General features: G+C 46.1%; 1 protein-coding gene across 1 annotated transcript; it reads right to left on the bottom strand.

Annotated features, from left to right (window-relative positions):
- Window positions 1-1,089: 1,089 nt before the first annotated feature.
- On the bottom strand, window positions 1,090-9,451 carry LOC124660269 (ABC transporter G family member 37). The gene is made up of 20 exons (XM_047198083.1): window positions 8,872-9,451; window positions 6,952-7,285; window positions 6,786-6,862; window positions 6,566-6,619; window positions 6,350-6,440; window positions 5,911-6,212; window positions 5,539-5,820; window positions 5,137-5,450; window positions 4,832-4,992; window positions 4,618-4,721; window positions 4,377-4,533; window positions 4,015-4,268; window positions 3,586-3,918; window positions 3,199-3,489; window positions 3,033-3,116; window positions 2,808-2,941; window positions 2,489-2,716; window positions 2,217-2,388; window positions 1,768-2,022; window positions 1,090-1,667 (listed from the first exon to the last, which is right to left on the bottom strand). Exons 1-20 carry the CDS (start codon window positions 9,319-9,321, stop codon window positions 1,398-1,400), a joined length of 4,347 nt encoding a protein of 1,448 aa, XP_047054039.1. The 5' UTR covers window positions 9,322-9,451; the 3' UTR covers window positions 1,090-1,397.
- Between the last annotated feature and the right edge of the window lie 2,450 nt (window positions 9,452-11,901).

Below are 11,901 nucleotides of genomic sequence, written 5' to 3'. Positions count from 1 at the left end.
GCCAACATCATCAATCTGCAGATGCCTGAAAGAATTGGAATAGAAGCTTTTGTTTGACAGTTTAGCGTTAGTGAGGCGGCAAACACGATTGTCCGGAGTGTCGTGGCTCAGAACCACAGAGCAGAGCACGTTCGCTAGGTCACGCAAGTCGGCCTCGGCGGCCAACGACAGGCGCGGTCCAAGGGTGTTGCGGAAGTCAGACGACATGGCAGCGGCAGCAGCTAAATTGGGCCTGGTAGAGTGTGAGAAGAGGTTCGGAAAGCGATCACGAAGGGGGGAGTCACCGATCCAAAGGTCAAGCCAGAAAGCCGTGGCGGCCCCATTGCCCACAGCGACTCTGGAAACGGAGCGGAAAGCGTCCAAATTGAGAGCGATATCCTTCCAAACAGGGGTGTCAAGGTGATGGGTGTCTCCCAAGTCTCTGGAGCTTTGCCAGCCATATCTTCGGCGAAACCAAGAGACCCAAGGCGCAGAGGAGTCAGAGTGAAGTTTAGTAAGGAATTTGGTAAGCAAGGCCGAGTTTTGAGCTCGAATAGAGATGATTCCCAGGCCGCCCATGTTTTTTGGGCAGCAAACATCATCCCAGGCAACTTTGCAGTTGCCACCATTGCAGGATTCCTCTCCCGTCCAAAGGAAGGCGCGACGTCTTTTATCAATGGCTTCGACAACTCCAGCAGGAAGCATACCGGCCCCCATGGCATGTGAAAGCATGGCAGTGAGGACAGAGTTAACCAGAATCAGGCGGCCCCCAATAGGGAGGCTCCGCCCGCGCCACCCCGAGAGGCGCATGTCGCTTTTATTCATGATGGGGGCGAAGTCAGCAATCTTGAGTTTGTGGGTAGAGAGAGGAAGACCAAGGTAAGTTTGCGGGAAGGAGGAGACTTCACACCCGAACGAGTTGGCCATGGAGAGGGCCACAGCCGACGAGGTTTTAATGGGTACGGAAGTACTCTTATGGTAGTTTATGGTCAGCCCAGTGGCAGCAGAAAAATCATCGAGAAATTGAAGAATCCCATGTGTTTCTTTGCAAATAATTTCTTTGCAAAATGTTTGGGCAAGCAATCCCATGTGTTCCACAAAGAAATTGAATCAACAAAATTTCTGCCTCCATTGCACTCGTCAGAAATGACAACCGGCAAGGTTTACATTCTCGGACAAGTATCAGCTACTCAGTCAGATAGAGCTCCGGTGAAGAAGCTGGAGGCTCAACAAGGCTAGCTACTTAGCCTTTTTCCTATAGATCCTACAAAGTATAAATCTGAATTTCTACAGGTTTGAAATACAAAATAACCTCTATACCATTTACAGGAACAACTACGCTTCGGTTTAACCCATTCGCATTGGCTGTGGTACAGCACCATGCATGTACGTACAAGGAATATCAAAGAATGTATCCCTTATCTCCTCTGGAAGTTGAACTTCATGATGGCGAAACTGAACAGGAAGGCGAACATCACCGTGAAAACAACGTGCACCAGTGCCACAGCCCACAAGAAGTCGTGATGGAAGCCGTAGTACTCCTCGATATACTGGGCAGCGGTTTGGCCTTGGTGTAAGGCTCCCTCAAGTTCATGATGGAGATCGCCAAATTGGGAGGCAACCAGTCCGTATAGCGTCCATGCCACCGGGCAAATCCATGAGTACCACCTCCACCAAACAGGAAGTTTCTGGAGTAAAAATGTTCAATGGGTAAGTAACGCGAACACGTGAAGCACCGTTGAGTACTAAATTGACAGAAACGCAAAATGTATCGAGAGGGCAACTTACAGGTCGGGGGATAAGGTATCCTGAGAAGAGGTTCCATATGTTGTAGAATGCTGACGAGATGATAGCTGCTATGCTCTCATTCGGTGTCAAGCCTACAGCCATCATTCCGTAGAACGTGAAATATAGCAGGGTGAAGTACATGAAGAACAGATACCACAAGAACTTGGCCACGGTCCACTCAAATCCAATCATTGAATAGACTAGCACGCCATAAATCAGAGCCTGAACCATGACATATGGAAATTCAATCGCAACCTACAAAAGGATAATGTGCGCCATTGTTAGGTTCCGGACCGAAAGAACTCAACAATACTGATGTATAGCCATGATAAACTGCCCGCTAGCTCCGTTTAATCATAGCGATGACTTAGAGTGCAAAGTAATTTGCATTCTCAAGTTCATACACACATATACCCGGGAATAGGTAAACCGAGAGGCTGATAAATTACCTGCCCAAATGCATATGGGAAAGCTGAATACATGCCAGCTGCTCTTTCTCGATAAAAGACTGTTCGCTCCACCACCACAACTGGTTGAACAGTACCAGAGTTTTGCACTCCAAGGTATAGTACTGCAGCGTACATCGATCCCATGGCGTTAAATAGATCCTGGACCTTATCACTGCATCATGACATGAGTAAGGCGTCAGAATATGTCTTACTTGAAATAGCCGCTGTATCAAAAGTATAGAAGCAGTTATAATAACAGTTAGAAGATGTACGTTTTGCTTCCAAGGCCCCAGAACATCGTCCCAAACAATAGCGCAATGACGATGGTGAAGAGTAATCTCACTGCTGTGTAGGCTGGGTTTCTCCAATATGACCAGTTTTGCTTCCAAAAGCAAGCTAGGCATTGTGTGGTGAATGATCTAGAGTATTGCGTAGGGAAGCTGAGATCTCTAGAACCGGGAGGTGGTGTGCTTAGATCCTCTATGAGTTCCTTGTTCCTTCTGAAATTGTGCAAATGTAAATTAATTAGAAGTGTCATTCAAATACACACGCCAACTACACTGCATCCAAGTGGCTAGTGGGGAGGCTTACTGATATAGTTCTGATTGTCTGTAGACTTCAGCGAAATCAATACCAAGCATTTCCTCCTGGGCACTAGAGGACACTTCCAACATCCATGTTGCTGGGTTATAACCATCTTTTATCTTACTAATACCATCAATTTCCTGACGAAACATACAAAAGGAATGTTCGATGTGATCTATCTGGCAAAAGAGTTACAACATTAAATACAGATGTTAACTTTGCTCTTCTTACCTCAAAGTACTCTATCAAACTTGAAGAATTTGGGCCCACTGGACCAACATAAATTTCTTCTCCTCCTCTCTTCATAAGGAAAAGCTGCAAGAAGCACATAGTCAACATACGACCTTATCTAATAAAGCTAATGATAATAGCCCAAACAGAGTAATGAATTAACCACCTCATCGAATGCTTCAAATATGTCAATACTTGGCTGGTGAATGGTGCAAACAACAGTCCTGCCAGTGTTAACAGTGTTTCTAACAGTCCTCATCACAATTGCAGCAGCCCGAGCATCAAGACCAGATGTTGGCTCATCCATAAAAATGATCGACGGGTTAGCAACAAGCTCCACGGCGATTGTCAGCCTCTTGCGTTGCTCAGTTGATAGACCATTCACTCCAGGAAGCCCAACAAGTGCATCCCTCAATGGTGTGAGCTCTACGAGATTCATGACCTCCTCAATGAACATCTGTTATCACAGTTCAGCCAGTAAGGTCTCCAATCACAATCAGATGAGAAAAAAAAATCAAGAAATGATAATTTTTCTATGATCAAGCTGACTAACCTTTCTTTTCTCTGAATCAACCTCCACAGGAAGCCGCAGCCATGCAGAAAATACGAGTGATTCATATACTGTAACATGTGGAGAATGAATATCATTTTGCTCACAGTATCCTGATATGCGCGCAAAGGTCTCTTGCTTCTTTGGATAGCCTGAGACGGTGATATCCCCCTCTATGTATCCTCCGGTTTTCCTACCCGCTAAAACATCCATCAGGGTTGTCTTTCCAGCACCACTCACACCCATTAACGCAGTAAGTACTCCTGGCCTAAAAGAACCACTCACACCCTTTAAAAGCAACAAGCGGTCTTCCGTTACTCCTTGTGCTTTCATTGCCTGTCAGTATAAAGCAATATAACGGGGTAAGAAAACTTGGGTAATGGGTAATACGGTTATTCTTGTGCCCTCATTGTTCGTTGATAGGAAATTTACCTCTGGCATGTCCACTGAGTATTTGGTGTTGTTAAAGGTAAGCGACAGTGGTGTAAATGGGAGTACCAACCCCTTCCTGCTACCACTAGAATCCACACTGCTACTCACTGAGTTTCGGCCATTATTGTGAGACAATTCCAACTCATGCTTCCTAGATTTCTTTTCCTTACGACCCTCCAGAGCTTGACCAGTTAAATTTGCACTCTTTTCTTTCAACTCCTCTTCAGACATTGTTGGGTTAGAGTCTGACAGTGCTGCAAATACAAAGAAGTGGTTACAATTATTATCCTATAAGTTATAACCTGCAAATGTTGATTATTTGGTTCTTGATAAATGAAAAGTAGTCTTCTAAATAGGCTTACGACTCAAAGCTGAAAGGGCTACGGTGTAGAGCAGGTTGAAGAGGAGAGTGTATCCAACCATGGCACCAAGACCAATCCAATACCACTTAGCTTCCGTAAAGATACCGCGGTCTTTAAGCACGGTTACCCCAATGGTCTGATTTCCTCCAGAAACAATCTGTATAATTCGAATAAATGTTAGATTTTTTATGTGTACGTAGTGGTAAGTTTGTTTTCTTATCAAGAGAGAGAGGGTACTTACTTTGTTCCAACTGGGCCCCAGAAATTCGTTAGTTGAAATAGCGTTTTGTGCATATGATATCGGAGATATCCAGTAACCCCAAATCCACCACTTCTTTATATCAGCTGGAAGAGATAAATAAGATGGAATCAGGTAAGGTACAATTAACATTTAGCTCCTAATTTCATGTAAACATGGAAACATTCATTTTATCATGGCTGTGCTAGTAACTTACGTCTTGCAAGGATGAAGCCGCCCAATGCTGCAAAAGTCAACAATGCTAATGGTCCAAAGGTGTGCGAAACAACCATGTCTCTTCCAACTCCAGCAATGAAGCGGAAAAGTGAAGATGACATCTGATTGATCGCAAGGAGCAGCAGATACTGCTTGAAGAACCTGAACAATATAAGAAATCATTCAGACTTCACAGAACTAGTTCATTTCTGGTAGAGCATTCAATATACTTGCTCGCAAAGATAGAATCGCCACCTAAGAAGCAATATAACTGGGTAGAAATTGATGTATCCATCAGTGTCTTACCTGCTTACACTGGGATCAAATCCGATGACATAATATGTGGTGAAAACATAAACTCCGACTTCAACAAACGTGATAGGGATCTGAAGAATCCATGATGGTAGGGTGTAGGCCCATGCAGGAAAGAAAAGAAGATCCCTCTGCTTGAAGAAGACAGGAAGTTTCATGACGGTCATACCAAGCTCCGCAAAACCATTAAACATTATCGTGTCAATAGCAAAGAACAGTGCCCCCAAATATATCTGTCCATAAGTTTCATCACGGCGCATGTTGGTACGGAAAAATGTGGTCATCACGATGAACGCCATCACAGTTAGCTGCAACGATGGTAAAAGTTCAGAATGATGCCATCAAATCATCTCAATCCTAATAATCAAAGCAAACATATCGAAGATATAAACTTACATTGACAGCTTTAAATATGTACATAAATGCATTCCTCTTCATGAGTAGAAGCTCTCTGTCAATAGTGGCTTTGAGCAACTCCATCCTGCTGACACCAAACTTTGAAGTAGCCAGAGCAGCAGGGTGGCTCCTGGTCCTATCAAATGGCTCTTTCAGCTCGTTCTCTATTGACTTGCCCACATGGAAGGAACGGAATGCATCCGCAAATTGCTTCACAGGCACAAAACGGTATGGCCTGTCACTCCTGGACCAGTACTGCTCCTGGTCTTTCTTTGATGTAACCTTTTCAATTATTCAGATATTTCAGTACCATTCTCTTCTAAAGTATGAGAATTGCTAACCAGCATAAGAGCTTACAGATAAGACACATACCTCCTGCAAAAAGTCAGCAACACCCTTTCTGCTAGGGCATTTGAAGCCCATGAACTGAAAGAACTCAAGCACATTCTCTCGGGGCCCCTGGTACACAACCTGCCCGTCAGAGAGGAGTATAATGTCGTCAAACAAGTTGTATGTTTCCGGAGCTGGCTGGAGCAAGGAGATGACAGCAGTTCCTCCAAGGATGTGGATGGTCTGCCTAAGCGAATTCACTATCTGGAACGTGGTTGAGCTATCCAGTCCAGTGGATATCTCATCCATGAACAGAGCTTTTGCTGGACCAACAAGCATTTCACCTGTACATTGAAGATGCATAAGTGGATTAGGAATTTCTTAAAGAGTATTCCATTGTGATGGAAAAAATGCAAGTCTCTGCTATGTACATCATTACTGTATAAGTATTAAACGAACCACATCCTTGGTGAAAATATACCTGTTGTGACACGCTTGCGTTGTCCACCAGATATGCCCCTGAGCATCTCATTGCCTACCAACGTGTCAGCACATATATCCAATCCTAATATCTGCAATTACATAGCATGGTAGCCAACATGAGACATTGTGAAGTCATCAGTGTGTTAATGAACAAATGTGCATAAGAAAGCATCTTTTCAGTGCTTCATTTGGACCCACAGGTAGCAGACTATACCTTCAGTATGTATTCTGTCACAATACTGGATTCTTGCCCTCCCATAGCAGAGGCCTACAGGGAGTAAAGTAAAGAAGCAAGTGTTAAGTACTTTACTGATAGACAAGTACAATTTACTGTTAGAAGTCTGGTTGAAATGATTCTCCTTGATCCTGTGCTAGCCTCATATAATACAGGTCTAAGAAACACAGCATGCTCTAAAATGTCATAACATCCTCACCTTCATGTACACATCGATATCGTGATCTGGCTTGATGTTCGCTGCCTTTTCCCTTCTCGCCAACTCAGTAAGCATCTCTACATGAGGAACATAAAAAAGCTCAGAAATATAACATAAACATATCACCCATTGCATTGTTGTCCAGACAATTAGGGAAGCAGCATACCGTATCTGGTGCCAACACCTTGGCACCGTGCCGAGAACGCGAGCGTCTCCCTGACGGTCATCTCCCCGATGTGGAGGTCATGCTGGCTGATGTACGCGGCGGTCCTCTGGGGCACGAACTCGTCCAGCCCGTGGCCGTTGTAGGTGACCTTCCCGGATACCTTGAGCTCCTTGTCGAGCTTCCCGGCCAGCGCCAGCAGCAGCGTGGTCTTGCCGGAGCCGGGAGGGCCCAGCAGCAGCGTCATCCTCCGGGGCTTGACGACCCCGCTGACGTCGTGGAGGACGGTCATGGCCTGCTTCCGGTTGGGCACGACGTGGAGCGTGTTCCCGATGGCCTGGAGCGCGGGAAACGAGCAGCAGGGTCAGATTGTAGGAAACGGAATGCACGGTTCTTCCAGCGAAGTAGCATGCGGCGGCACGGGGACGGGCGAGTACTGCATGGGCGCGCACGCCAGACGCTCGACGGAATGCCGCACAGCCGCGGGGCCGAGGCGCGAGGACTGTGTGTCATGGCGTGGCGTGGATAGGGACGCCGTTGCGGTGGCTGCGGCGAGAGGCACGGAACGGCTGCCGTGGCGGCGGTGGCGGGGTGCCGGTGCTGGTGCGGTGGTGCCAGCGGTCGTGGGTGGAGGTTGGTGGAAAGGACGGCCGGTTTGACGGTTTGACTGGTTAGGCTGAGCAAGTTTCTTTGTGGGCCACACACGCTAGAAAGAATAGTTCGGTAGCGGGCCGGGCCCGGCGATGAGTTTCGTCTTTAAGCCAGATTGTGTTTTTTCTTCTTCTTTTTTATCCAAGTTGGGACAGGGTGTTTCTACACCCAGGTGCATATGCACCCTTTATTTGAAACGCATATTAAATATATTTAAAAATGTTAGAAAAATACAAATAAAAATTCTTTGTGTATACCTTGACATGTTACATGCTTACAAAGTTGTTTCAGCAAAAACCGATATGTTTCATGCCTTGTGCAAAAAGGACAAATCTTAGGTGCTAAAATAGTCTATTTTTTGAGGCATTATTTGCCTTTTTTACACAGGGTACAAAAAATGCTGGTTTTAGGTGAAAATTTATCGTGCACACATAGAACATGTTCCTCTACATGCTAAATTTTTTTCCTAAATTTTTTACGGTTTGGAAATATGTTTTATACATATCGGGTGCATATGCACCCGAGATCAGATTTGATTTTCCGCTATATACTTTCTATGAAAAACGCGAAACAAGGTCACCAAGACTTTGTATGAAAGGCCGAAGAGAACTGGGGCTTGAATTGGAATCCTTCTTACCAAGAAGTCTGGAAAGCAACACAAGGTCAGAAAAGAATATATTGTCGGACAAGTAGCGGTTAACTTGATGAGCTGTACTATTCCCCGAATTGGTAATCGACAGCACCAAGTCCATACTAGCTACAAGTTCAACGTGTTTGGTGTGGCGTCCGTCTGAATCATCGGAGAAATGGTCGCGCTGGGAGAAGGTCACTCGCACACCTACCGCGCGCGCTGCTGAGGCCTGATCAGGCTGAGCAAAGCGCACAGAGCTTGCGAGTTGTCAAATGAAAAAACCTACTCGATTGAAACAAGTTGCCACACGCGAGCTAGCGAGCAAGCACGCAACTTGGAATAATTGTCGCTGCGTGGCTGTCACCATTGCGTAGTAAAGCGCAGAGGCGTAACCATAAGAAAAACGAGCAGTGGCGCCTCCATCGCGGAACCAGCCCCAAAAGCATCGAACAATATTCCTATTCCGCCACCAATTTGGCCCTACCATAATGCACTCGACCCATCTGTCGATGGAAAGCCAGACTTATCCTTAATTAACAACACACAGTTGATCATTAATTATGATAATAACCATGTTAAGCGCCATGAAATTTGCCATGGAGCTAGCGAAAGCAGCAATGGAGAGCATGGCGATGGCGTACCTCGAGTGTGTTAGTCACGGAGTTGATGAGCGTGGGCAGCCCTCGGGTGCCGACCCGCACCTGCGCCTCGACCTGGAGCCGCTCGAACCTGACCTCGATGGTGGGGTACTCGATGCCGACATTGTCCATGCGCTCCTTGAGCTTGAGCAGGAAGAGCTCGTGGTCGTCGTCTGCTGCTCGGACGAGGCGCTCGATGAGCGCGCGGCTCTCGTGCGCGCCGAGCCGCCCCACGTCCACCTCCACCTTCTCGCCGCCCTCCTCCACGCTGAGCATCCCGCGCCGCACCCGGTCGTACGTCGGCAGCCGCTCCAGCGCCGCCCACCGCAGCGCCTCCTCGTCGTCCTCCTCGTCCTGGAACCGCGACGACGACCGCGAGAACACGTTCGAGTCGCGCCGCCATAGCGAGCTGTCGCGCCGGAGGCTCGTCACGCGGTGGATCTCCCGCTCCATCTTCCAACTCTCTCGATCAAGTCTTCTTCTTCTTGTTATGCTCCTATATCTGATTCTGAAAGTAGCTTGGCTAGATTTGTTGTTCTATAGTTCTTGCCTTGCGACAGGCATCGAGCTGGTTTGTCACTGCCCTTAAGATCGAGGGAGCAGAGGAAAGCGCATCTATATTTATACGCTGCAGAGTGAGAAGCGAGGGAAGGGGGAACGACCATTATCGATCTTCACCTACCATGAGAGCTGAGTCCGTGACCTTGACACATTCCGGGCAGGCGCAGTGCACTGTGCGAGCTTGGACCCGGCACGGGATGTGGTCGTCGTTTCGTAATGCTAGATAGCTTACTTAAAACTGAACTGCCTAGCTCTTCATTCTGCACGCGCGTGTTTACACCTGACCGCTCGCTCGCACGGAGGGGAGCTTCCTGGCATCATCCCGGACCTTGTCTTTGCCGTAGCTTGTCCCCACGATATATCGAGGCGAGAGGGGGCAGCAGTCAACATGCCTATGCCGCGCCAGAATGTCCACGCGATCTGCTTGCCGCGGTAGGTTCCATCGGTCTTCCACGTGAATGAGTGATGAAGCCGCCATCACCCACTTGGAGCCGCACACTAGTACTACGGGAACGTATCATGTGAAAATGGCCTACATCCTGCAAATCTGAAAATTTGCGTCCGTCCCGTCGGATTAGATACGAACGGTCAGATCTCTTGTTCGGTTTCCACCATCCTGCGATTTGCAGAAAACCCCCTCATGTCTATTATGTTCCTCTCCCGTCCCTATTCCATAGGACATCAGTACAGAACATCGAGATCCCCTTCTTCTCCACCTCTCAGCTCCCCATTCCCCATCTCAGATCGAGCAGGCAAGCACCATGGCTATGGTGCCCCACCCAGCTTAGTCCAGCATGCCAGATCTCGTGCCAGATAGATCTTCGCTTGGTCGCACCTCGTAGCCTCGTTCCCTCGCCTCCATGTGCTGTTAGGCTCTCGATCGTGGGACGAGGGCGAGCGCCGCCTTGACAGTTAGGAGGTCTGCCGCATTGCGAAGGAGATCTGCAAGTTCTCCGCCGGTTCGATCTTCCTCTCCAGGTAATTGTTTCTAGCCGCATCTCCGGGGATTCTTCATCAGCAGATAGAATCATATGCATCTTCTAAAAACCAACTTTAACTCAGCCAGTCTTCCAGTTTGATTGATCTGGATATTTAGGAGCGGGTTAGCGGAGGAAGATTTTTTTAATAAGAAATAAGAACCTACCACGGTGGATGTGAGGACTGGCTAATACTACTTAAGAAATTTTGTATCTAGTGAGTGCATCAGAAAGAACATGTATTTATTTATGGCATGCACATTGGGAAATATTTGAGCATATATTGTTTCAGGATCACAATCTTTATTGATAGATAATGATTGTTGCCATTAAGATCTGATCCTAAGTTCACGCTTTTGAATATGTCTGTTTTACCAATACTGTATAGGCAATCAGATATTCAGAATCTGGCTGTAAAAGAAGTGCTCTCGTTTAATTGGAAAAAAACTGAAGCTACGTAGTGTTCAGCTCTTCCAAGAGCTACAACTTTTTTTTCATTAGCACAAAAGTAAGATAGAGAAACATATATTACCACACTGTCTTCATTTTCTTAATGGTTGTGTCATGATGATGATGTGGTCAGTTTAGATATCAGTTCAGTGTTTCATTGTTTGCATTCTGAATTCTGAACTATATATTTAGTAAAATGGTAAGCTTGAAATGCTTTTATTTTCAATAGAGCTGACATGTTCAGAAAAAGGACATAAGCAGTTTTTGCTGCATGTGACGCTGCACTTACATGATTTGCTAAGCATTTACCAGTACATAAATTACTTGTACTGTGTTCTGTACTAGAACTTGGATTTTCTCCTACATATTCCATATTTTGTTACAAGATTGATTATGTTTACCTGAAAATAATTCAAAATCATTGATGCAGAACGAAATCTGTTGTTTTCTCTGGTAATACATTCTGAAGTTGTCTTCTGTATGCAAGAATAGCAGCTTGTATGGATCTCGTGGAGAGTGAGATGTCATCGTGTCGTATGGAAACAAATGATTGTGCTGATGCTGAATCCATTGTTGTCACGAGCTCTACCATATCAGATTGCTTTAGTACGCCAACGAGCAGCAGGAGCATTCCATTTTGTGTGCGTATCTCTAGACTTCAGTATGTTGTTTCATCTCTTGCATGGTTGTGGTTACTGATACTCATTTGATATTATAATCACATTTCAGATTACCTCCTGGACCCCTGAATGTGACGAGGCAAAAAAACCAGCCATAGGCATGGAGTTCAAAGATTTGGGTGAGGCTGAGCACTTCTACAAGTCGTATGCCCATAGTGTTGGTTTTTCTGTACGGAAAGGGCAGAGTAGGACCGTTGGAAATGAACAAGTGTGGAAGAGATTCTATTGCAATAGACGTGGCTGGCGATCGAGAGAAAGAGCAAACCAAGATTATGCGCAAGACAAAAGTTACTAGGTGTGACTGCCAGGCAATGATAACTCTAAAATGGAAAGGCAATAAATACATTGTGACAGCATTTTTTGAG

Source organism: Lolium rigidum, chromosome 6, assembly GCF_022539505.1.
Source record: "Lolium rigidum isolate FL_2022 chromosome 6, APGP_CSIRO_Lrig_0.1, whole genome shotgun sequence".
NCBI classification, from domain to species: Eukaryota; Viridiplantae; Streptophyta; class Magnoliopsida; order Poales; family Poaceae; genus Lolium; species Lolium rigidum.
Note: the sequence above shows the minus strand (reverse complement) of the source record. Positions and strands in the feature narration are given on the sequence as shown.

Coding starts and splice junctions, on each gene's coding strand:
- LOC124660269 (XM_047198083.1), bottom strand. CDS start 9,321: ATGGAGCGGGAGATCCACCGCGTGACGAGCCTCCGGCGCGACAGCTCG. Junction 7,286..8,871: donor CCGTGACTAACACACTCGAG/GTACGCCATCGC, acceptor CCCGCGCTCCAG/GCCATCGGGAACACGCTCCA. Junction 5,821..5,910: donor TTGCTGACTTTTTGCAGGAG/GTATGTGTCTTA, acceptor ATAATTGAAAAG/GTTACATCAAAGAAAGACCA.